The sequence below is a fragment of the Lates calcarifer genome, linkage group LG7_2 (assembly GCF_001640805.2).
Source record: "Lates calcarifer isolate ASB-BC8 linkage group LG7_2, TLL_Latcal_v3, whole genome shotgun sequence".
In the NCBI taxonomy this organism is placed as follows: domain Eukaryota; kingdom Metazoa; phylum Chordata; class Actinopteri; family Centropomidae; genus Lates; species Lates calcarifer.
The window spans coordinates 6,045,566-6,072,040 of record NC_066854.1 but is presented as its reverse complement, the minus strand read 5'-3'; the positions used below and the strand labels follow the sequence as shown (position 1 = coordinate 6,072,040).

The 26,475-nt window shown below is 39.4% G+C and overlaps 2 protein-coding genes across 7 annotated transcripts in view; both read right to left on the bottom strand.

The window, feature by feature from the left end:
- The window catches only part of ptgfrnb (prostaglandin F2 receptor inhibitor b), a 63,400-nt gene extending 60,038 nt beyond the window's left edge, over window positions 1-3,362 (bottom strand). Inside the window, exons 1-3 of one of the 2 annotated variants that reach the window (XM_051066110.1) lie at window positions 2,936-3,351; window positions 2,704-2,816; window positions 1,655-1,913 (exon numbers count right to left, since the gene is read on the bottom strand). In XM_051066110.1, the coding sequence (XP_050922067.1) occupies window positions 1,655-1,913; window positions 2,704-2,816; window positions 2,936-2,981 (418 nt within the window). In that variant the 5' untranslated portion in view covers window positions 2,982-3,351. Of the gene's footprint in view, window positions 1-1,654; window positions 1,914-2,703; window positions 2,817-2,935 lie in introns of both variants that reach the window. The other variant, XM_051066111.1, reaches the window with a different exon arrangement.
- A 536-nt stretch (window positions 3,363-3,898) lies between these two features.
- si:ch211-132g1.1 (T-cell surface antigen CD2) lies at window positions 3,899-24,598 on the bottom strand. Of its 5 annotated transcripts, none has more exons than XM_018690597.2 (10): window positions 24,439-24,598; window positions 21,986-22,113; window positions 13,491-13,572; window positions 8,676-8,987; window positions 8,347-8,423; window positions 8,048-8,219; window positions 7,608-7,664; window positions 7,410-7,487; window positions 5,844-6,085; window positions 3,899-5,758 (listed from the first exon to the last, which is right to left on the bottom strand). In XM_018690597.2, exons 3-10 carry the CDS (start codon window positions 13,564-13,566, stop codon window positions 5,669-5,671), a joined length of 1,104 nt encoding a protein of 367 aa, XP_018546113.1. In that variant the 5' UTR covers window positions 13,567-13,572; window positions 21,986-22,113; window positions 24,439-24,598; the 3' UTR covers window positions 3,899-5,668. The 5 variants fall into 5 exon arrangements, with proteins under 5 accessions (XP_018546113.1, XP_018546111.1, XP_018546114.1 ...); XM_018690595.2 differs by lacking the exons at window positions 21,986-22,113; window positions 24,439-24,598 and adding exons at window positions 14,479-14,631; window positions 14,798-14,946; XM_018690598.2 differs by lacking the exon at window positions 24,439-24,598 and having other exon boundaries at window positions 21,986-22,148.
- Between the last annotated feature and the right edge of the window lie 1,877 nt (window positions 24,599-26,475).

The window sequence follows — 26,475 nt, the reverse complement described above, 5'->3', positions numbered from 1 at the left end:
TCCCACATCCTTGCACACAGGCTGTTGTCTGATTTGAACATGGATTAACGTTGTTTGTTGGCTAATTGATCTTCTCACACTGAAAGCTCAGGTCATCTGACTGGACTCTCAGTTTACTCTGCTTCCATCTAGTGGAGACACAAGCTGATACATGAGGCCTTTTATTCCACCAGCTTCTGCTTTTTGAACAAAATGCCATTTAGTCTGTTACTTGCTTCATCATCATATTATCACATATCATTTAATCTCATACGGAAGCGAAACTTTTGAATCAATATTTGAAAAATGTGCATGTTACAATATATTTACATTTCCTGTATAATCCCAGCAGTACAATGTGTTAAGAGAGAATAAAAGAATCACTAAGCAGGTGTGAAGTAACATTAGAACAAGATTAGGGAAGAAATGAAGAAATCTTATAACTTGTGTATTTTTAGCTCATTTATATGAAGAATCCACCAGTATTTAAGGTTCCAAAAATATCATATTCTGATTTCCCTGAGATCAATAGAAAACAGAAACAAGCTGCGTGATTATCATCGTCATTACCTCACTGTCTGCTGCCCTCAATCACCATACACTGCTGCCGAGATGTTTCATTGAAACAAATTACAGCAACTATTGTCAGCTGTACATTCAAGTATTAACACAAATTATAATTTGACTTAATTTCACAGTTATATGGACATTAATGAAGAGAGTGCAACAAACATTTTCTCTTATTTAATCTTGTATTCTTTTTGGGCAACCCAAACTCTTCACACACTTAGTTTGAGCCAGTAGCAGCAGAGGAAATTGAAAAGAAGATGTAGGTTGTATGTGGGTTTTTAACAGCTCAGAACATTTTTTCACCATTTACTTGCGTTTCCTGTCTTTACCACCTGGCCCTGGTGCTGCAGTAGACAGTGAGGAAAATCAGCAACAGAAAAAGACCTAAAATAGCAAAGACATGTTGTTGTTAATAACTTGTATATGACCACAGCTTTGTTCCTGTTTCTCTGTCTTATCTACAAGCCTACCTCCTCTACCAATCATGATGATCCAGTCCAAGTGAGATGATGTGTTAGAGACTGACTCAGACTCATGCTCTGGATTGGAAAGAGAAGAAAAAACACAGTGAATACATATTTATTCAACAGGTTGTATTTTACTAAGCAGTAGAAAGTCTTACCAGTGGGAGTAACAGTAACAGGTCCCATCTCTTTGGTGCTCTCCACAACCTTTATCCATTTCCCTCCCTCGCGTGTCCATTCTGTGCCAGTGCATTCATAAATCCCTTCATCAGACCTCCTCACTCCGGATATCACCAGCACAAACGATCCGTTCCTCCAGGACATCAGTCGGACTCCTCCATCACTGAAGCGCTGGGTGTAGTTCGGTGCTGTCTCCACACCTCCATCAGGCCCAAAGGTTAGAATTTCCTCTGATGTTGTTCCGTTCTTCAGCGACCAGGTGACAGACAGGTAGGTGGGGTGGGTGAGTTCCCGGGTGATGTTGCAGGAGAGCGTGATGGTGCTTCCCTCTGAGACAACTCGGGACGGGGTGTCAGGAGAGACCCTGAGAGAGTTGGGGATGACTGAGAGAAAAACAGAGAGGCCATATTCAGAAGATGCAGTGAGGAACATAGACACACACACACACAACTCTCCCTTACCAGTGAGTTGGACCTGAGCCTCGTAGTTGCCACTGATGACGGAGTCGGTGCTCGGCGTTTGGCACCAGTAGAGCCCGGCGTCCAGCGGCTTCACCTCCGCTATCTTCAGCTCCAGCTCGTTGTCTGCCAGCCTCACCACCGAGATGTCGCCAGACGCGACCCGCTTGCTGAGCGATGGGTGGGAGTAGCTGGTGTCGAACGTGGAGATTATCTTTATCCTCGTCCTGCTCCCATCCCTGGACATCATCCACTCGAAATCCTGAAGGAGCAGCATAGAAATAGCCACTGTTACACCACATACCAAAACTCCTCTGATAGTTTATTCTGTCTCTGAGCAGAGGAATCACGTGGCTCACTCATGGACTAAATGAGGTGTAGTATTCATCCAGGAAAGCACAACCTGATCAGGTGTTTGGTAAATGCGTCACTGCTTAGTGTCTCATTCATCAGCTGTTTGGCCACCAGCTGACTGCTGTCTCTGTCTCTTTGCTAGCCAACAAGATATCTTGATATCTACTGACCACACTGCCAAGTTTGATTCGTAATGATTTTAGTGATGCCCTCAATAAACAATAACATCACATCTTACATCTTTCCTCTGACTATCACTTGCTCCATGAGAAAATATCATCTACTTTGCAGTGTATACTTTTAGTCCTCTTAGGTTAAAACTATAGAGTTCTGGAGACCCTCTGACCAACTGACTGGTAATAACATCCAGTTATATTCATATATTTGTTTACAGATCGTCCATTACGTCCACAATAACACCCAGTGGAGAAGGTCCAGCAGGTGGAAAATGAGATGACAATATCTAACAGTTATCTAATTATAATAGGAGTTCACATGACAACTCTGTCTCTGGCTGTCTGATGAGAATTGTTGTGATCCAGAGAAGAGAAATATTACTTAAAGACTTTATTTCAATTGTCATTTGAACATGTTTGCAACATGCAACAGATAATACCTTTACACAGTCTGACTAGCAACCAAAAATATCATCATATGTCCTCAGGTGAGATTTGGAGGTGTAACATGAAATTTCTTACCTGCTCACGAGGTCCCGAATATTCATTGACATCACATCTGATGGAGACCGGCTGACCCTCCACCCGGATTAATGGCCCAGGAGACACTGTCACCACCCTGGCCAAGCACCCACCTGAGATATGAAAAATATTAAACAGAATGTAAATAAACACTGGCGCAAACCAATTAAAAAAAGTAAATACATGTAATGAAATAAAGTTCTTCTTCTTTATTTGAGAAAACGTTTCTTACCGAACATCAAAAGCCCAAACACGAGCATGAAAAGAAAAGTGTCCATTTTAATTCCTCTTCCTCTTTCTCCAAATATTCTCTCTTTTGTCAAGTGTCAGTAATATTGTGGTGGGTGGACCTTGTGTTTGCACGCACCTGCAATTTGCAATTTGAGACGATGCAATCCATTAAGTTTCGTGAGCCTATAACACTGAAGGAGTCTTAGAATACTGAAAAAAGGTCAAAAATACAAAATACACTGAGACATTACATGCATCACGAGTGTAAGACAAAAGCAAAGTTGAACTCTCACTGCTGTTATTTGAAACCAAATCTCTACATGGAGCTAGAGCGCCATCTTGTGGATGCAATGGATCAATGCAGAGTCTTGGTAGGTTTTTTCCTCTTCCATATTTCAGTGGGTGTTTTACCCAGTGTTTCTTAACTTATTTATATATCCATCACCTATACCTGTGCATCATCTGTAGATATAAAAAGCCGCACATGATAAATAACTGGAATAATGCATAGGAAATAATTGTCTTTCCTGTTTTTAATTTGCTTAACATACACAACCATAAACAATTTTATGACAAGAGCATGAGTGAAGTGGCAGAGGTTTAAAATCAATATACATTTTTGAAATGCAATGAGATCACTTCAGAAAACCTTAATTTTCAAAAAATCTTAATTTTGTAGTTTTTTGTAATAAAGTTGCACGTGCAGGAAAACCTCTGGTAAACACACATACACAGACACACACACACCAGATAATAATCTTGCACTCAGCAGTAGTTCAGCATGGGTATGAGCTTAAAACCACAAACGCATTTTCAGCAAAAAGACACAGGATATGTGACTGACACACACTGACACACACTGTCTGCCTGCGTTGCTCAGTACCTTCCGCCTGAAACGCAGCCAACTGCAGAAGTGAAAATGACGCATTTTGAAACCCACTCATATTTCACTGGGAGAGTCGCATCATAATTTACACCATTTATTTGAAAACTTGACTGCACAGTTTGAATTCACATTAAAAATACACACCTCAGTGTATACAATGTAAATGCATTGGTAAGTTGGTACAGTTAATTAAAGATGAATGCAGGCCCAAATGATCTTGTTTCCTGGTTTATATTATTACATGTATGACATTATTTACATTGTTATTGTCATCAGTTTGTGTTGTGTCATAAGCCAACTTTGTGGTTAAAGCAAGTTTCCAATACAAAGCATGAATGACACATGTCTGGTAAAAGAGTCTATTTCTATATGATTCATTACAGACGTCAACGTTTCCTTTATTCATCAGTTAACAACACAAATACAAAAAAAGAGCATTATAAACAACTGCATACAAATGTACATAAAAAGTTTGTATTTTTGTAAAAAAAAAAAAAAAATACATTAAAGGCTGCGGTGAAAATACTGAATACTGCTCTCATATTCTCAAATTCATATTCTTTTCTGCAGCCTGACTGGAGAGGAACTGATGGGTAGAAAATCAAACATGGAGGTTCTGGCTCTGCAGTGACCCAGAGGCAAATCATACTCATGTTGCCTGAAGTTGCAGTTTAAAAAAAACAAAACAAAACAAAAAGACAATAAAACAAGATGCAGAACAGTTTGACATTTGACATTCAGAGAAATATGTATGTAAATATATCCACTTCCTTCAGCCAGAAGCTGCTTAGCTTAGCTTTGCATAAAGACTGAAAACAGAGGGAAACAGTTCAACAGTGGCTCCTCATTATATCTTGCTTGTTTAATATATAAACAAACAAATATGTTTTAAAAAAAAGTTGTGTTGCTATGAGAGGTTGTGTCTGGGATGGTTTCTCAGTCAGACACAATAATGTTAATTAGTGAGCTTTAGGTTAGTCACCTCAGAGGTGCTGGTGGGAGATTTTATTAGTTCTGAACAGAGCCAAGCTAGCTGTTCCAGTCTTTATACTGCGCTAAACTGACAAGCATCTAGCTGTAGCTGCATATTCGCTATAAAAACAAGAGAGTGGTATCAATGTTCTCATCTAACTTTCAACATGAGAGTGAATAAGCCAACAAAGAAAATCCTGTACTGTCAACACGTAATAACTGGAAATAAAAATGCGTAGAAACCCATCAACTTTAATGAATTACTGTTACTTTTTTCCAGATCTCAAAACCCTATAAAAATTAAAGTATGCAAGGGAAAGTTTCAAGTTGATTCCAAATACACACTCCTCTGTGCTGCAGTATTGCTTGCTGGATTTTTTTTTTGTCTGAAAATAAATGTTACTAAATGTTACAACTCTGAAAAGGAAAAAGGAATAGTTGTCCTCAGGTAAGAGTTAACTAAATAAATACAAGATTACGACTATAAAACAAAAAGATATACACTGCTCTACATGTAAGGGCAGTTTATGTTTAATCATCATGTTATCATGTATCATAAACTGAAAGCTTATGAAGATTCATAGTTTGAGTTCAGCTTTAACAAACATGGTTTAGTTTGCGTTAGAGGTTACAAAAGACCTGACAAAAACAGTTTGAGTCAAATTGATTCTCACCACATCCTCGTCATGACATTTAAGACCAAAACCGAGTGACATGGCGTAATACTTCGAATGAATCTTGTTGAGTGGAGCAGAAACGTCAGGAAGGTAAAAGGGAGGAGACGAGTAGATTGGGGAAGAACATAGAAAACCGTAGGTGAACCCTGAAAACAAGAGGAGTGATTATGTTTTCTAAATTCCCATAACTCACGTCTCGTCACTGTTTTGGTGTTCTGGGAGCTTTCTTCCTGGGCTGAGGAAGAGGAGGAGGCTGCTCCTCATCATTGCTAACATCTGGTCTGGGGTTCTGAAGGGAAGGGAAAAATAAGTGTCAGATCAGATGCTGCATTGGTAACCACTGCACCGCTGAACACACAACTTCAGCCTCCTACCTGTGCAGGTCTCCTGGGGCTGGGCTGAGGGTGACCGTTGGGGAGGTCGGGGGCTCTGGGACGCTGCTGGTGCTCGCGATGCTGTTTGGGGCGATGCTGGCGAGGACCGGTGTGGCCGGCCGGCTGCTGCTGGTGGTGGTGATGATAATCTGGAGGATGATGATGCTGATGACGATGATGCTGATGTTGTTGTTGTTGCTGTTGATCAGGATTGAAGCATCCCAAACGAAGCTCCTCCTCATCTGAAAAATAGCAGATGATGGTCAGACCTGCTGGACTACAATATGTGTATCTATGAAGAGTCATTTATTGTGCTTTTCTATTCATACTCATTATAAATAATCTCCATTTGATCAGTGTACTGTGTTGTTGAAGGCTGGGGTCGTGAAGAATACGATCTGCTTTGTAATCTACATTTGCGTTGAGTTTGAAGATGATTCTGCGGTCATGCTGGAGGTGAATGTGCAGCTGCTACTAATAACCACATGTTTGAAGTCTTTAAAGTTTCAGACATGTTTCATGACTCAGATTCTCTAGCATCCCTCAGTCAACTGTGAATGATTACTACATTGTCAACTGACCTAAATTCATGGAGAATTTGTTTGGGACATGCTGATATTCAGTGGATTCCTTTTTCCCACTGTGCCACCTTCATATGTAACACTTTGGTGATTGTGGCCAAAGACCTGTCCACTTGTTTTTGAATCAACTGCCTTTTCCAGACGTTGCCTTGCAGACTTTTGTGATGAGGCTTGCAGGTACGTTTCCTTTTGATGACACGATTCTGCACAGTGAACAGTGCACCACTGCTCTTGTGTCAGCTATGCCGTCCTGCAGCTCCTTTGTGGTCATATCCGGGTTTTTGCTTTGCCTTTCTGCCCCGCAGATAAGCAGTTTCATCTGTAAGTATTTTTGGTCTTCCTGAACTTGTCTTGACTTCACAGTACCTCAGACTGGAAGTTCTTTGATAGCTTCCTCTGCTCTGTAGGCATCAATAACTTAGTTCTGAGTGTTTTACAAGGAGAAGGTTGACGGAACGTTTGGTTAAAACCATGAAATAAAAAACATTTTTGTTTCTTTAATCATAGTTTCCATGTTGTTATCAATATCATTTATTGGCAACTGCCACTATCAGATTCCCTTTAAATCTGTTTCAAATTCAGTAACAGTGTGTCCAAATAATCTTTTTTAGAAGTTTCATTTCCTTCTCTTTATGGAAATTTTTATCATAGCAAAACAAGGTAGCATCATCTTATAGGGCCTGATAGGTGCCGATCAAATCGTCCAATCAGATCAAACGGTCTCTAAAAAGTTCACCCTCTATGCTAGGTGTTTATTTAAAGTTCAGCAAGACACAACTGAGAAGTAACACATACAGTAACACAACTGCTTCCTCTGCATATTGTTAATTGCACTGTCAACTGTTCAATTTATCAACATTTTAATCATTAACTGATTAAATTTCAAAACTATACAATCTACAATACATTTTGGATCTCAGGATAAGGTTATGTTTGGGGCCAGGTGGTTTAAAACAAAACAAAAAACAAACAAACAAACCCTTACCCTTCAGCCGCATGCGTTTTTTCCGTTTGGCCTGGACGCAGCAAACAATGACGATGATAATCAGCACAAGAACAACACCTGATGAGGATGGATAATTATAATAATACTGTAAAGTTAAAATGATCAATCAATATACACAATCTGATAAAAGATGGTGACATGCTAAAACTCTGGAGCTACGCAGGAGAGCCAACATACCTCCTCCACCGCCGACAAAAACCCAGATACTAATTCCCATTATTTCTTCAGGGAAACCTTAAAGAGAAAAGATGGAAAGATGAACAAATAATGATTAGATGTATTAGACATGTTCCTGAAATGTCAATTTCAGTGTCAAGAACTTTAACTTTTGGAAAGTGAAGCTATTTAATGGACAGTTATAAATCTGCCTCTTTCAGGAAAATTGTGCTGTCATGTGTCCAAAACCTTTTGATAGATGTAATGATTTATAAAGCAACATAATCAAAATGTCTCCTTAGAATTCAGATTAAGGGGTTCAGATCACCTGTTTGATACTGCAGTTCCTTTCAATATTGTTCTGTAAGTAATGATTTCGGGTCCACACCATGTTTAATCAACCTGAGTAAACAATGTAAGGCAAACATCCCATATGGCTGTAACCACTTGATCATACTCACTGGACTTGATGCACTCTTGTTTTACAGCGTCACTGATCATTGAACTGACACGGTTGGAAACATTGCAGCGGAAGAAATCTTTCTCCACCTTGTTGGCTTGTCGTTTCAGACTTTTTTTTCCTCCATCTGTTGGATTGTCATTCTGAAGCCACTGCACGGTGACATCCTTGGGCTGATGGGTAGAATAGTAATGAAGTATAAGAAAGAAGACAACTATCGAACACATACACTGTAGTTTTTGCAGTGTCAGACTTTTTATCTCATCATCTTATCTTGACAATTTCTACATTTGTTCTCACCTCATCGACATTGCAGATAAATTCGACAGATTCAGATTTGGCACATTTTTGCTGCAATACAGGTTTCTTGACAGGGTCTGAGGAGAGCAGATTTAATCGGATCAAACATTATTTCATGTAATGTTCATTATGCATTTAAAAACTCTGCAATTATTGTATCATGACAAATAAAATGTGACCTAATGACATGATATTAAACCAATGTACTGTACATCTATGACAATGTCTGATGCATCACGACACACTGAACACTGATATATGACACTAAGATATATCAAGATATACTTAGATAAAGAGAAGAAATTTACATACAATTTATTGTCACCTACCCAATACACATAAATATACGCTCTTCAATTTTTTTACTGATGTTCCATCAGCATTAAAAACCTCCGGGGTGTATTGCCCTTCGTAAGTTTTATTTAGATTTTCCAGCTTCAGGGATCCATCTGAAAGAATATCCTTCACAGCCCCTTGGGAAAACCTGTGACCTGTTTCTCCATCCTTCGGTGGTTTTCGATCCAGGATTACTCTAGTGTTATGCTTCCATCTCAGTTTTTGGGTGGGTTGCAGTTTGTGGTTCAGCTTCACTGTAAAGTTACCTCCTGTTGCGCCATATTCTTCGCAAGCATCTGCAGAATCTTTGGAACAGAAAGAAAGGGGAGGAAATAAGTGAATGATGGCGCTCATCAAATTTAACAGTGAGTAATGTCATGACAGCCCTGAACAATCACTTCAAAATTTATTGAGCTCAACGACAAAATACAAAATACTTCCTTAGTGACCTCCAGTGGCTGCTTAGTTCATTACACCCAAAAGACAAAAGAAATGTAGATGTGAGGGGACCAGAGGACTGTAATGGAAACAGTACATTGTCTGGGAAGCATGAATACAATCAGGGAAATATCATTGCATTCTTTAGGAAGTACAAAGTTCGACCTGATGGTGGTGCTGTCCAAATTTTGCAGCAAAAGTAGGCGATGTCATGATGCTCAAGTGTCAGACGCTGCTGGCGAATGATAAATATTTACAGTGGGGTTTGCAGTTTTTCCCGTTCCCAACATTAGATTTTTCTTTTCAGATTAGACATGAGGCAGAGTCAGCAGGACCACAGGGGAACCAACCGACAAATACCAGTCTTGTCAGTTGCTGATATTGTTTAGGGTAAGCATCAAGAGTTACTGTGTAGACTGTGTGATGACACTATCAACCAACACCAACCCACCACCTACTTCCTTTCAAGAACAAAGAGGCGGCGCTGTCATGAAGCGAGAGGTTAGGAAATCATGCCTTGCCTCATATTTAAAAAAGAAAATGAAACTTTTGATCATTTTTTCTTCAGTTGTCACTACTGATATGTAAACCTACATAGCCTGTTGCTTAGAAAATGTCTAACTTGTACTGCTGTAACACTGAGTAGAGTCAAACACGCTGCCAGCAATGCTGAGTTTTTGTGTTTGTAATTTGAGAATCAGTTTATGATTACATTAGCTTACTACTAGGTGTTTGTTAGTATGCACAGTCAGGAATGGTTCGAAGTGAACGCACAAGAAGAAACTGATGAGTAGAAACACAGTTTCTCCACTGTGAACTACACATGGCTCACAAATGAGGGCCAAGTCACCACAGTGGATGTAAACACTTTGTTCAATTTCCTGCGTGACCTGATTTCTCTAGGTAACCAGTTTTTGGTTTTTTGTGAGTTTTGAGATCTACAAAACATATTTGGCCACACTTACAGTCTTTTAAAAATTTTTTTAACCTGCATTTACCATCCTCCTGAGTGTGTGTGTGTGTGTGTGTGCGTGACGAAATCTACACAACGAAACTTGCAGCCTACACAGATCATTTCAAGACGTTGCAAAGCCAGAGTGCACTGAGCATGGCTAATGCATGTCGCATCTGCTCACACCACAGTCTGCTGAGAAGCCACGAACAACTACACACACCCCCACATCAGTATAAATGTCCAACCACTACAACAAAAAGCAATTATTACAAAGTACAGTTCTTAATTTGCAATCACAGAATGCTTTGACAGTTTCATTTTTTGTGAAGGTAACCCACAGGAAATTAACGCTCATGTGAAACATCTTATGAGGTTGAACATTAATATTTTCCCATATGATGAAAAAACTCATATACATAACTGAGTCACCAGTCAGGATAGTCTTAATGTCGTCATTTGAGTGGGGGTCAGCCAACATACCCCGCTGGATGATTCAGTCACTCTTCTACGTACCCTACTGCTTTAATTAACACTACATAAATTGCTCCACAAAAGAAATGTGACATGGTTTACAGTCAGTCATGAGGCATCAGTGAATAGTACAAATACGTTCAGTTAGCCACTGAGACACAAGTAGTCAGTGTCACTGTTCCACTTTTTGGTGAGACCACCGTAACATTTTCAATAGGCAAAGTGACAAAATGGAAACTGTTTATATTTAGAAAACATGGTCTCTGAATTCTGAACAAGCAACATGGGAAATGGCGTGATTACTTAATTAATGTTTAACCAAAACCACAATCTTTCTTCAACTTAACCAAATTGCTTTTGTTTGCCGAAACCTAACCACAAGCAAGTTTCAAGATGGCAACCAGTTGTAGACTCTGTATCCTTGTATGCCTACCATCCAAGTTATGATGTTTCCTCGATAACATATCTGGTAAAACCATGTATATGAGTAGTATATAAATGAGATTTTCAGGAGACTGTGATGTGTTGAAATGAGAAGTGCTTTTTGTTTCTGATTCTCATGGAGGAATATACGTTTTTAAAAACCAATTTATCAGGGCACAGCAAAAGATTTATGTGCTGAGGCCTTAACTATAAACAGAAAACGTCTCCTCTAAAGATCACATCTAGCAGTTCACAGTCTCTACCATCAGAACCCAAATCAGAACATCAGTTACTGGATATCGTTATTTTTTTCCAACTGTGACATCAAAGTGAAAGGAAGTTAAATGATGCAACTCATCTAAAAGTTGGTGGAGAGGAGAGGAGCAACAGTTTCATACTTCAACAGAACTTTTCTGGTTTCCATTGTACCCCACTTTTAGATAACAATTACTCAAGGTATAGCATACTTTTCTTATGTTTTCTTATGACTTAAATGTCTCATTATCTTGGGATTATCTTGAAATCCCAGAACTATTGCAGACACTATTTATTATATTAAAATAGAGGTAACACTGTTATAATTAGCTATATGGATGATGAAAAGAAAAAGAAAACAATTAGCACCGTGACCACAGGAGGATGTATTTTGAGACAAGCAATGATCTCTGAAACCATGTCTGCTTTCCACTTCCTCCAAACTTCTAATTCACTGTTCATGTAGTGATGGAAATTTCTTATGATAAACTTCTGGTGGTCACTCACAGTCCTGTAAGACGTTTGCTTTCGATTCATTAGCGTTAACGTCTTTTTATTCAGTGGAAGGAAAATTAGTTTAATTCTTGATTATCAAAAGAAGTTTTGGCCTAGCATAACCACAGAACACAATATTTCCAGGAAGCATCAGGCGAATGTGTGAGTGTGTGTGAAGGCTTTGTGAATACACCACATCTTCACACCTTTTATTTGCAGCCTGTTCATAGAACTGGTGAAACATCAACTTTGACATTTTAAAATCTGAGTCGTTAAGATGCTCAAGATAAAACTGCTTTTTCATACTAACATTTGTTTATATTTTGTTTTTGTTTGTTTCTTCTTTTGTCTGCAGTACAGTTTGCATTTATTTGGTTGAGAATATACTCCGAAAACATGCAATTATAAAAACTGAATATTGACTGGAGTTTACACTGTAGTAGGAGTTTCTGAAACTGTCAAAATAATTTTACCTTTTAATCAACTGATTTGTTTACATCACCCAGAAACACTTAAACTTACTTACTTACTTACTTTTAAATATATGTACTTATGACCAGTTTTCTACCCTCCATGTTTTATACGTATCTATCAAGAACTCAAAATGTAGTACTTTTGTCATTATTTTAATATTATTTGCTGCTTTTGTGTAGTTTTATTACAGAGAATATTCATGTGTTATTTCTGTCCTTTTGTTCCCTTTGTTAAAATCATATTGTTGCTTCTCTGTAACATGTGACAGTTTCTTCTGTAGGTCACCTGTACTGATGCGCTCTTGCTTGCCTTCCTGTTTGTCCTCTGCAACCTCATTTCAGACCAATGTTACCGCATCAGTAGCATGTCTTTACTGTTGCTAAAGCACCCTGATGACTTTTTTTGCTTAAGCCTGATATATTTCTGGCAGAGGTTTCAACTCTCCTTTACCTGAGACAATCACAACACCTCTTCTGGCTACAGTAACAGCTACGGGGACGCAAACAGAAGAACAAAGACTTTATGTTAACAAGCGCAGTACGGAACAGTAGTCTGCACACACACCAGTTTTTTCACATTATAGATGTTGTTTCATGTCATTCAATAGCAACCTAAGCGGCTATTGAACCCTTAACCCTGCCCATGTCAGGAACTTTAGCTGCAGCATTTGTACAGCTGCATGGACGTTTAGCTGATTCTTGTGGTTAGTACAACAAATTATTTTGACACTTAGCTTATTTAGAAACAGCCTTTAATTCAAATTTAATACATTTTGTTTTTGTGAATTTTTGTCAATAAATAAATTAGTCAAATTTTAAGTGTTTCACATGTCCCGTGTCCTACAAATTAAAAACTATATTTTTTCAGTTTTTTGATTTTTAATTTGTTTCCCCGCTTGAAAACTGATCTGCGTAAACCAATAGCAGCCTGGAAGGAAAAACATTTTCAACAATACACATCCTAAAATTAGGGCATTAATACAGTATTTGTAGTAACAAAGAAGAACAAATATCTAGGGCTGAAAACACGAGGAATCATTTGATGTACAGAGGCAGAAAATGTGGTAGGCGCTTAAAAAGTTCAAATATGATGATTTTTTGAATCAAATCTTTTTCTTTAAAAATGTATTTGCTTTAAAAAAAACATGAAAATAAATGTTTAGTACCAGTAAGTGTGAAATCTGATGCTTATGGAGAGCCCAAAAACATATATGGACTGTAAAATCCTACAATTCCCAATTTTTAACATCCTACTACTTAATGAGAGTGAGGAGTGTAATGGTTAAATTGTAGAGTACCTGTGGAGGAGATGACGGAGCAGCAGAACAGAAGCAGAGTGATTCTAGAAACAGCAGCCATCTTCATCCTCACCATATTCAGCTGAAAAGAAGAACAGCCGCTTTTCATTATCAAGGTTACTTCCTGTCACTGCAGTTAGATCACCCCCTTTATGTGTGCATGCGTGCCTGTTTATAGGTTTTAAAGGAAGTGATCCAGGAGGCCCCATCTACTTTCATTGTCAGAGAACAAAGCGAGCAAAACGAGTGCCATATTTAGAACAAACAGACTGAGAAGTGCTTCTTATTCTACTTGTATTGCTTTGGCAACTAAAAATATAATGTGTGACTTTCATTTAAAGATAATCATAACACAACATTATCCCAATACAAACACCAGACAATTATATTTTTAGTTTAGTGCCAACTTATATATTAAAACTTCAGTTTGAAACCAGTTCCTTTCCTACTAAAAAGAGTCCCTACTTGTTTCTAACTGCCACACCATGCCATCCTTTTCCATTCATGGTGAACTGATTCAGATCAAAATCTACGACATGTCCAGACACATCCAGACAGAGGCTCTAACTTTTCCCCAAAGTCAGTGTCCACAGAAGTTAAATAACTGAGACTAATTGAGAAATAAATGTCTATTTTTGTTCATTTAGCCACTTCCTCATGACATAATAAGAGCTTTAAAACACATTTTGGAGAGGCTTTGTGTTTTCAAAAGAAAAAACATTAAATCTACTAGTCTGTGATGACTTGAGTGAAGTTTAAAATGTCTATTCTGAAAGCTGTGGAGATGTTAAAGTCATTAAGAATTTTAAAAATCTGTGAAAGTAATCTGACAAATAGGGTTGTGCAAATTGAATAAAAAAATCTGCTGTTTATTTTGCCTGACATAAAAGCATTACCCTCAATTCACAATTTTAAGTACGACAAACATTTGTACTCCTACAGCTAGAAGGTAAAAACTATAATCCAAGTAAAGAATTAAACAACCTACCTTTTTTTGATTTAACTGGTTTAACTGAATGTCAGACAAACACCATCTCCTCACACCCTCTCACTCTGGCTGTTCTGCCAAAATTAACTAAATAGGTGGTGAACCCTCATTTTCCTGGCAAGTGTGTCTTACTGTGCCAGACAATGTTGTTTTCTAGAAGAATACAAGGGAAACGTGTAAACCCACATGTAGCTTGAATTAACATCAGCTTGTGGTTTCCTATCATGATTATGAGCCAACAATAACTCTATGTCGCAACTTGGTGTGTTGCAAAACTAGTCAGAAATCACAAAATGAAACATAAAAAGACGGCCCTCACTTTCTGGTTCTCAGGTGTAACAGATGAAGAAAAGTCCAGGTGAGCCCTCAAGCCCACTTTTAAACTATCGTATGAGTGGTAATCAATCCGTATGTCCAGATTTAACCATGCAGTGAGTCTTACAAGTGAGAAACAGACCTCAAGTGAAGCATCATCCTGTTATTTCCTGCTTTTTTACTGAATGTCCTGCCTCTTCCAAGAATGATGATCAGATTCTTCATGTGTGTTAAGCAGGAAGCAAAGATGAGGTCACTGCTGGATATGACCTGTTGAAGCCAAAACTCATTGGTAATACTGCACTCTATCTGCTGGTTGTCAGGATCCTAGCTATTTCTCTCTAGCACTGTAAAAACATGAAGATATCTGTTGCAGGGGTTACTTTGGGTCTCTGTTGTGTTTCAAATCCTTCTTTCAGTTTTGATTTTGCTGCCTTGAACTTGCTCCTACTTGTCCTTCTAATGGTAACAGACAAAGCAGCTGAGTGAGGAAAAACTGGTTACTTCCAACTTGTAATTCCAAGTTGGAGGTAATGGCAATTTCTAATACCGACTTCATCTCACACTTGGTGAAAAGAACAACAAAAATGTCAACAAACAACAAAATGAATGTTAACACAATCAATTCAGCTGATTCTACAGGACCTATACAACGTATGTGGTTTCATGGGATTTGCTACAAACATGTAAAACAACAACAGTAGCTAATTTAGGCTGTTTATGGTGGGGGGTGGGGTGTTTCTGTTTATAAGATATTGGTATCATTACCATATACTATAATATCACTGTGTGGGTGACAAAGTTGAGATGGGCATCAACAAGTCACTGTCCACACAGATAAACCCTTCACTGGGTGTTAATGACACCTTCAGACACTTCCTCTAATGTCATCTAGAGGAACTGTCTTTAAAAAGGCGCTTTGTAGTTTTATTGATGTTAAACATGATGAAAACAGTTACAGTGTTATTATTCATTAAAACTGCATTTAATATTTTTTGGCCACTTTAAGACCACTGCAATAAGCTGCGACACACCGCAGAGCTGAGATGAACTGCAGTTGGGTTGATCATTCTTTGTGGGTTTGTCACTCTGAGCCCTCACCCTTTTACATTTCTGATCAAATGTTAATATATATCTACAAATGCCCACCCACTGCTGCACTCCTCCGAGTCAAGATGAACAAATACCACTGCTGCTGATATTTCAACTTATTATAACTTATTTATAACTTAACTTATTACAGTGACGTTTCTTTCTAAGTTAGCTATGGCCATGATCTCACAGTCATACAATACATTTTTGCACTTTCTGAAATAGCATCATATTTGTGCCAGTAGTGCAAGAATCACTTCCTCATTCTGTTGAAACAAGGAGTCAAGAAATGATATGTTTTATGTAGATTAGTAGTATCTTTAGCACAGAGAAAGCTATAGCTGGCAATTTTATTTTCATTCTATTTTGTTAGAAGTTTGTTACAGTGGCCAGAAGAACTGAACTCATGAGTCAATTAATCAATTTTTTATTAATTAGAATTAATTATATATCCAACAGAGAAATAATCTGGACGTATTTTAATGATTGATCAAACAGCAGGATGTTCTGTTTTTCGTTGTCATATATATCACATGTATAGTCTGCCTGCTGATCTGAACATAATGAAGTGCATTTAACACTGCACCCTGTGCTCCTCCTCAACCTTAAAACATACTGATAACTCGAAACAAACAGAACGACTGATCAAAAAAAATGATGTGGTGCCCATTGAACCTTCCCCAGCTCAGACCTGATGTCAGCGGTGAAGGTTATCGCTCCCCCACCCGTCACCCCTGGTTTGCTTCTGTTTACAATCATTTGTATAATGTGTTAAGAAGTTACCAATGTGAATGGGAACTGACAAAAAATATACATTTAAATGCATTAAAATTTTAGGTGCACCTAAATCATGTGCTGCTTCAACCAATGCAGCTGCCTGCCACTGCAAACTGGTAAGAGTGACACTTTTACAGTACCTGCAACTGTCCACTGAGTGGCACCATTACATTACATGTTCATGCACAGTGGTTCAGAATACTGCTGTGTTTAAGGACATTAAAGATACAGACAGAAACTTAAAAACTAGGTTTTGTATTGCATATATTTCTTTTACTTTTACTATAGTATCAGAAATCAATGACTAATACTGAGCGGTTGGCTTGTGCTCCTCTGTCTGTTAAAAGACCTATCAGTCATTTTGTCACAGTTTGTGGTTCTTTGTAACCACGCTAATTTCCTTTTGATTGTCCTTTGAATGCTCTGTACTGAAGAATACTCTCACAACAACCTTTAGATATAATAGGTGAAGAAAACATTTAGATTAATTACATGCCTCTTAACATTCTTTGTCAACTTCTTTACTTTAGAGGAAATCAGTGACGGAAACTGACTTAACCTAATTTTCAAAAAGCATAATGTGTCTCCTTAAGCTATAGATCAACATCAGAAATACACAGAACCCCACTGCATTGACATTGTCTTATATTTATGACTTTTATATCATTATATTATGAGAGAAATTCAAAGAAATTTGGTCTTCATCTTATAAGGGTGACATTAAAAATATTAATAATCATAAACAATTAGCAAGGTTCCATCTAAAAAGTGAGTCATTAGTAGTTGACAGATAGAAAGTGAATATTAAAGGATTATGTTTATAAATTCTAGAATATAAAAGTATTTAAAAACCTGTGTGTGGGGTTTGGTGGCATCTAGTGGTGAGGTTGCAATTTGAAACCAACCAAATACCTCTTGCCTCACCCCTCAGAACCTATGGCGGTCTTCAGGTAACGCCAAAATGGGAAAGACCGACTCTAGAGGCAGTGTTCAGTTTGTCCATTCTAGGCTACTGTAGAAACACGGCAGGCTCAGTGGAAGAGAACCCGCTCTCTATGTAGATATGACATAATGAAAACACATCACTTCTTAGGTTCAGGGCATAAATCCTACATACCGGTCCTTTAAGATCAGGGCCACACTCTTCATGATTGTCAGGCTGAAGATTCTTTTTTAATTTGTACATGAGTTTGAACCAGAAACTCCGGTGTTCATGTGGAATCTGATTTATTTATATGACAGAAGCACAGAGGTTTAGATGAAAGCAGCCTCTGGTTGGATTTGGTCCCAGCTCAGTATGTGTACACTGGTTCTATAAAACTTAATCGCCTGAGACGTAAAGCTTTTAAAATCTGATTTACTGCTTCTCTACTTTATGTGACATCATGTAAAAAAAGGGGGGAAGCAGGTAGTTATGAGTCCTGATCTGATCTTGCGATGGACTGAGTTCTTGGTAGCAGGAGGACAGGCTGACTGTTTGTGTTCCTGTGAGGGACACAGATGACCCTCTTCTGTTAAATGGGCCTTTATAAATAGAGCAGTTATTTTTCCACTGCTCCCGTCCAGCATGTCCGTTCATCAGACTGAAGAACCCACACAAACCTTTTAGACACTCCAGCATCCAATCACAACTATCTATGTTTACCTCAACAGCCAATCAGAGCGCTGCAGATGACCTCATCATCATATCAGAATGCTCTAAATAACTGTGGCCAATCAGATATTTCAACTAGACCGCGTCAGTCCAAATGGTTCTCACTCTTGGATCAGCAGGGTTGTGATGAGCCGAGTGGCCGTCCTTCAACTAGATCATTCAAAGTCCTGCTGAAGGGCCCTCCAGCCAGATACTGAAGCCCTACAGGCTTCAAAGCCTCTGTCCTCCAGATGAAATGACCTCTGACCGCGGGGTGGAGGAGAACCGGAGGATTTCTCTGTCAGAGTCAACTGAAGTTTTACTTTGATACATTACTTACACACTGGCCACTCTGCATTCATATCTCACCTGGAGTTGGAGGTTTTACAGTTCAAATACAGCCCAGAGGGCAGTCCAATGAGGCATTAACAAACTGGTATGTTGACTATGGGTTTGGGAGTCAATCTCATAGCTGACGTACTCTGTAGCAGCTTTAATTCAAGACTAGTACTGAGAGCTACAACTGCCACAACTGTCTGAATTAACAACAGCAAAAGAAATCTCTGTACAGGGTGCATACGTGCTGTGTGAGAATCATTTTTCTTTCTGTAGTGATTTATTATATCAGAGACAGAGCTGTAAAGGGGATTCAGGGCGTTCCAGGGTTTTTAACAAACAGCAGGTAGCTGTTGTTGACCTGCACTGCTGCATCTCAATCAGCACTTACAGGACTCAACAGAGAACAGTTCAGTACAGCCTGTTGTACTCTTGAAGCTGTGTGAATAGAGGATCTGTTTATAGACGCGATGTGATGACACAATATTGTATCAATGGAAAGAATGCCCACAGTGCTCTAATGACAGCCAGTGATAAGAACATGTAGTTATGCATTTAGTGGCCTGCACTATCTGCTGCGTACCACCTGTAATCCTGGCTGGACTTCACAGCCAGAACGGGGTTACTGTTCAATGGGACATTGTTTAGTAATGCTCAAATTCACTTGATATAGAATCTCTGGGTTATTAGAAGTGTTAAGTGAAAACATTTTATGTCTGTCCATTGCTGAGGACTAGAAGGAGGGGAGAACAGGCAGATTAGCAGAGTCAAAATTCACACATCTGTCTTGCTCGTATCACAGGAAACAGTTTTTTTACGTAGAGGAAGGAGAAAAGATTGTAGTTGGGGATATTAATGGTTAAGAATACAAACTGGTTTCAACCTCACACAAGGTTTTCCATCCAGATGTATGCCTCTGCTAACCAGTCAAGTCACATCTGACATCCATGCCTGCGAAGACTCATATATGTAGTGAAGACTATACAATCACCTCAGTTTTAAGGTGGGCACCCAAGATTAGTGTCACCAAGTATCAAAACAAATGTGTCACAGTTAACTTGACCTTTGACCTTTTGGATATAAAATGTCACCACTTCATCATTTTATCCTCTTGTGTGAAATTTTGTCATAATTGGCAAAAGAATTCTTGAGTTATGGCCAAAAACATGTTTTGTGAAGTCACAGTGACATTGACCTTTGACCTTTGTCCACCAAAATCTAATCAGTTCATCCTTGGGTTTCAGTGGATCTCTGTCCCAGATGTAATACAATCTCCTCCCTGATATAACAGATTATAATATCAAAATGTTGAAACCTGATTATTCAAATCAGATCATTTACTTTGTTTATCATTAATAATCCTCCAGACATGTTCCTTCATGATGGGGCTGGACCAGACCACAGGTTCCAAGGTTTGCTTACTTTTGCCACTGAATGTGGGTGTTTCAGTTTCACCTAATTGACAGGGAACAGACGGTGATGCTAATGGAAAGCTAATATTAAGAGATTAATTCTGAGGTGCAGTTTTACACACTCATCTGTATTTGTTGAAGGATAAACAGAGCAGAGACTAATGAGGGCTGAGGGAGGAAGTCAGGGACGTCTCTCTGCTGCTTTTAACTTTGTTTACATGTTTGGATTCATTCATCACTACTGAACTCACAGACATATTTTTCTGCTCACGACATCACTGTCCTTGAAAACTGAAAACAAATTCACTTCATTTCTCTCACATGGACTCCATCTATTAGAATCATACTGAGTAAGTATTTTGTACAAACCAAAACTAATACATAAGCCAATCGGAGCTCTGATCTCACACCAGATAGGCCTCAGTTGAGTTGGGTTTCTATTTTCAGAAGAATGACAAGTGCGTCCAAAAATCCAGTGCGCTGGATTGGTGTTATTTTTAGAGGCTGAGTGTCCCAGAGCATTCCGAATTTGAGTGATTGTTGCCGGGGCATCTCTGGGGAATGCCGTCCTTTGGTGGCACTGGATTTGAGTGATTATTTTGGAGATGTGACAGCGGACGACGCAGATCAGGTGCTGCGGATTTGTGTGGTTTTATTTCGGGAGGCCCAGCTGCATTTGTTTTATGTGGTTTTATTAAAGAAGTATGATGCACATGCCAGGATTGTTTGCTGTGGATTAGTGTTACAACAGTAGCCTGTTGTGGTCACTTTTGGCTCTTGTGGTACATCACTAGACTGGGTTAGAGGCCATTTGAGTCATTTTAGGTGCAACATCAGGTGTGTGGATTTGAAATGACCAGACAACGCCAACTATTGTGTCTGCTGGATCTGTGGTGTTTCATCTTTAGTAGGTCAGGTCCCTTTGTTTTATTTTAACAAGACTGATGAGGTGAGCTGGCTTTGCGGATTATTTTAGGAGCTGTGACAGGTGGATGCTTCAGACTGAACGTGCTGCATTTTTGATATTAGATCAGAATGACAGAGAATGGCTGCTCTGTATCTGAAGTGTTTATTTTGGTAAACTGGGAGCATTACATCTTTCTTATTTTATACTAGGGACGCTGGCAGGTGGGGCAGTGCTCAGTAGCTGGGGAGACTTTCTGGTTTTCTGTGGCACCCTCTGATCCCAGAGGGTGAAACTGTTTATCGTCGTCTGAGCAGAGCAGTGCAGCGTCCCAGCAGCTGGGAAAGAGTCAGTGTCTTTCTTTCTCTGAGGCCCTTCAGCTAGGTGCATGCATGGAGTTACTGGAATAAACCTGGAGGTCTCCAGGCTGCACACATTACCTGTCTGGATGGCTTCCCTTTGGTCCCTGTGTACTGGACTAGAATTAGGAGCCCTGTTCTTTTCCTGTAAATAGACTTTCCATTTACTGTAAAGAGTGAGACTTGCCCGAACACATCCATCCTTTCTACTTCCTGTTTCTCCTCATCGCAGGCTGCCTCTCCCTCAGTGCTTACCTCCTGCTTTCTTCTCTCCTCTACCCCCCTCTGACTGTACCTCATTTTTCTCCTTATTCTTCAAACACTTAACAAACACACTATTTTTGATCCATCTGTCTAGGATGGGTCTAATCTCTTAGAGCGTTTTAAAGGTCCTCTCCTCTACACTTTGTGCAGGACTGCAGCAAGTGCTCATCTGCTTCTCTTCCCTTGACAGACCCACCAGTTATCAAGCGGAAACACACAGAGTAACTTATGACACACTTCCAACGTTCAAGATGAAAACAATATGAAACAGCCTATTCACCCTGGTTAAATTTGCATGGAGGTTTTGAAGAAAATAGTATCAGGACAGTTTGTGGAGCACTTTCAACACTATTGATCAAACTCTAAGCAGTGCCTGGGTGAGACTATACAAAAAATAGTGTCACGAGTCTCCTACCTTATTTACGGCGGTAGCGTCAGTTTTGCTCAGAGCCCAAGATGCAGCCGGCAGATGTTTCTCTTCTTCCAGTCCTGTTCGTGACACAGTCCATGTCGTGGTTCCACAGGGTGTCTTGACAGAAGAGGCTGCAGGAGCGATTTGTGGATTTGAATGAGAAAAGAAACAAGATAAGTCAGGACAAATTGACAATGATGAAACTTCTCCAATCTCCCAAAAGAGAATAGCAGGAAATAAGATTAATTTCCGTTTCCTCACTGTGCTTGAATAACAGGAAATAAATCATGTTCTCCTAGTGCCTAGTCTTTCCATTTTGTCCTCATATGATCTTGTGCCTTCACACTCTTGCACGCAGGAACATTTACACATCCTCACACAATTATTATACCATATTTGCACTCCCTGATAAAAAGGTCTCATTGAGAAGAATCCTTAGCTAAACAACCTCTACACTGACCAAAGACCTTTGAAGACCCATCCCCACTCTGTTGTTGATCAGTCAGACTGACATGCTCCCCTACAGACTGTAACACTGTCAGTCACTTCCCTCATGTCAGATCACGTCACTGCGGTTGTTTCTGTTGCTTCTGCACGACCAAGCAATCAGCTGGATGTAAACAACACGAGCATCTCCAAAAAATGTTTGTATGGTAACTGAGAGTATGATACACACACACACACACACACACACACGCACCCCACGCCTCTGACTGATTTAATAATTGAATTCTCCATATGTCTCAATTGCCGACATTAACAATCCAAATTACTCATTAAAATGAGATCATCAGATTAAGGTGTGTGTGGTCTGTGTTTCAATTGCAGTGCTGTTGTAATCACATTAGGTTCAGTGCATTAGCGTGCATACTGATGCAGCCATCGCTGTGTCAGAAACGTCAGGGGATGTTTTTTTTGTAACTCTGCTCACTGATGGATTAACGATGTGTTTTAACAGAGCTACATATGTCATTTTCTAGGGTCGCCTGGGTTCGCCTGATTAAAAATTATACACTGTAATATGTAGCTGCACTACTTATTAAGCCACACTACCCAAGCATTGTCCCTGAATATCTAATAAGTCTGTCCAACATGACTTAAAGGAACCTTTAACCCATCTGAGTTTCTAAATTTGATTCTTCTAAATCCAATCTTTGTTAAATTCTATTCACAAACGCTTTAATGTCATTAGAGTGAGTTTCAGATGGAGAGTTGCTGTGTCGGGTCGGTGCTGTGCTTCAAAAGCTTGTATCAGATAAACCCCACTCTTAGACAGAGGCCTCTGGGGAAAAGCTAGTTGTGGGCTTCTCCACATAGCTGGCTATATCTGGAGAACAGAGAGGGAGAAAGAGAAAGGGAGTGAGAGAGAGAGAGAATGTGTGTGAAGCTGCCAACAGAAGCAGTAAGTCTTCCAGAGTAAACACAGCTGATGGGGTAAACCCTCCCTCCATCCCTCTTCACCTCTAAAACACCCTCTCTATCTATCTATCTGTCTGTCTGTCTGTCTGTCTGTCTCTCTATTTCAAAAGTAATATACAGATTATATCAACAAAATGACAAGGAGGGTTTTAAAACCATAATGAATGTCAGTAATGCCAGCTGCAGTGTAATTAATTAATATGCAATATTCAGGCTCTGTGCAGGATGAAAAGAAAGGAGGGTGGCTTAGGACAGGGCCTTTGTTAGTGAATATTTCCTCAACACTTCCTTCTGTTAAATAACAGCTGACATGTAGAGCTAAACATGTCTGCTTTATTTACAATATACTGTAGAGTTCTCATACATTCATAACGTCGAGTTTTCCTCAAACTCTTTTTGTAATATGTACAGGAGACTGCAGAGCTCAGAGTGTGTGTGTGACGGTCCACACAAGCCTCAGTGCAGATATCCACGAGCAACCTAAAATTTATGATCGTGTGGACTGTAACAGCGACTGTTAACATATGTGCCTATGCAGCAACTCACTATAGAATAAACTGCCTGCTATATGCCTGGCTGTCTATGTTTTGGAGTAACTATGAAGCTGGAGTCAGGTGCCAATTAGCTTAGCTTAGCATAAAGACTGGAAACAAGGGGATGCAGCTAGCCTGGTTCAAAGATCCATATCCATATTATGATATACTACCCTGGACATTCATGGGCTTCACTGCATCCTGTTGATATGTACTCTTAATTTCTGAGGATGTGCACACCAGTGCTCTGAAGGAATGAGTATCAATCCCATCTGCTCATTAGATTTTATTTTCTCTTGTGTATAAGTGTCTTGTGTATAATTCTGGCCTGTGCTGCTGGAGGAAAGGTCAGGTGGTGCCTAATGGATTCAAAGGAAATCCTCTGGGGTCTTCTGGGGCCAATACAAGTTCCATGAGAATGTGGCCAACAGAATCAAAAATGTCACGTGGGAAAACCACAGTCAGTTAAAAGTACAAGTTTTCATGTACATGCTCTGTTCTTACCTCTTTGATCAGCAGAGAGCAAGTCTCTCCCTCTTCTGACTGACAGTAGAAGCGTTGTGTTTTCTCTGGCCTGCTGCTGCTTCTCTATCGCTCAAGTTGTTTCTCTCCCTCTGTATCTTCCTCTCTTTCTAGTCTTAGGTCAGAGCAGTCTGGCATTTCACCATGTAAGGCTGCAGAGCTGAACTGCTCCTGCGAAAAAAAAGAAAACTATTCTCTCGGTGGAACATTTTTTATAATTATTTTTCAGCTGGAAATAAACGCAGCATGTTTGGGGGGATGAATAAGAGGATGATGATAATAAAAATGGATCACTGAAACACTTATAGTCCATCAGACATATGTATTTATCACCACATGAGAATGATTTTACAGAACAGGACAGGGGTGATCATACAGCCAACAGCATACTTTCATTTTCACCTTACAGGGGAAGTTCCACTCAAAGTAATGATCTCAGTTTCAGGATTACCCTGTTCACGTTCCCCTCACACATGAGGGCGGCCCAGTACAGCTACAATCTGATCTGATGGCCACTGAACAGCCCTTCACAGGTTTGAGGGCCATGCTCGAGAGCACCACAGTGGAGGTAATGACTTTCACTTTCCACATTTATCCTGTCAGTCCTGGGCCAAACGATTCCTCTTATGTGGAGCAGTTACTCTGACAGAGGAGGGTAAATTAAACTGGATGGTGCATCACAGCTAATGAGCTACAAGAGCCTCCTCCATTTTTCATCTCCAGCTCTCGAAGGTCAGATCTGTCAGGATGGCTCGAATTTGCATGTCAGATATCAACAAAGTTCAAATGGCTTTCAGGAGTTGGTGTGATGATGCCTTTATGCTCTACCTTTTACAATTTTCTTTATCGGTAAAGACTTTTGCTGTGATACAATCATACATTATATTACAGAACACTTTGCCCCAACAATAACAACTCTATCTCCTACTGTTTTTGATCACCTGTAAAGTATTAGAATACATCTTTATCACAGTTACATATCTATGCTTTTTTCTGGGGCTTAATGTGTGTTGATGCATTAGCTCCAACACAATTTCTCTGTTCCTTTTCAGCTTTTGAAGTAATATGACACCTTTGGATGCATTTACAGAATATTACATCAATTTGAATAAGATCATAAACGACAAATGTCAACCTCATTTTGATGCTAGAATAAATGTCAGGGGTTCACTAAAGTCTTTAGGACTCATCCTCCAGTGACCATGAATGTCTCTTGAATAGCTGCTGAGATAAGTCTGGATCCAAAGTGGTGGACTAAGCGACCAAACATCCATAGAGCCACACCACTGGCATGGCTAAAAAGCAAATGAAAGGAACCTTGTGAGATGTCTTTCCAAAAATCCTCATCCCTTTGGAGACAGATGACCTTTCAAATAGTCTTTTTTTAACCATAACATTTCTTGGTATTGTACTGCATGTCTTATAGCATTACATCAATGCTTAGTTTTACAGGACCACCTTTAGCCCTCTAGGACAATACCTACATTTTGTCTTATAAATGCCACAGTTAGGTTTGTGCACCATTAGAAAGAACTGAAAAACTATTTTCCCTCCATGTCCAAATAACAAGCCTGAGACAGTCTTCATCTTGCTGCTGTCCCTATGAATAGCAAACAGGTAAAGGTACTGATACAGAAACTTGTTTTGATGACCTCGAAATCCATTTTTCTATGCCATTTTATTTAGTTTTGAAGATTTTTAATGGCTCTTTCTTTTTTGTGTTTTTTGTGTGGGCTTATTTTATTCTCCTACTAATAACACATTTTTGCTGCTTTTTCACAGTAACAGTGGAATTGTCTATTTTCTTTGCTACATTTTATCTCCCACTTCAACTCAGCTTTCCCACAGGGAGGATCATCTCATCCTTGGAAAAATACAGCTGTCATTAAAGACAGTGATAGAAATATCTGCTTGTCCATGTTCTGTACACTGTCTGAAGAGTGTATCCACAGTAGAGCAGTGAGTAGCAATAACAACAAAGCTGACTGCCCAGTACGTGACTGACAGCCTGTTTACATG

Excerpts from the sequence above, each read along its gene's own strand:
- si:ch211-132g1.1 (XM_018690597.2), bottom strand. The coding sequence starts at position 13,566 with ATGGTGAGGATGAAGATGGCTGCTGTTTCTAGAATCACTCTGCTTCTG. Across the intron at positions 8,988-13,490 it reads CTCCGTCATCTCCTCCACAG|ATTCTGCAGATGCTTGCGAA; the intron begins GTACTCTACAAT and ends TCTGTTCCAAAG. Across the intron at positions 7,488-7,607 it reads TTTTGTCGGCGGTGGAGGAG|GTGTTGTTCTTGTGCTGATT; the intron begins GTATGTTGGCTC and ends CATCCTCATCAG.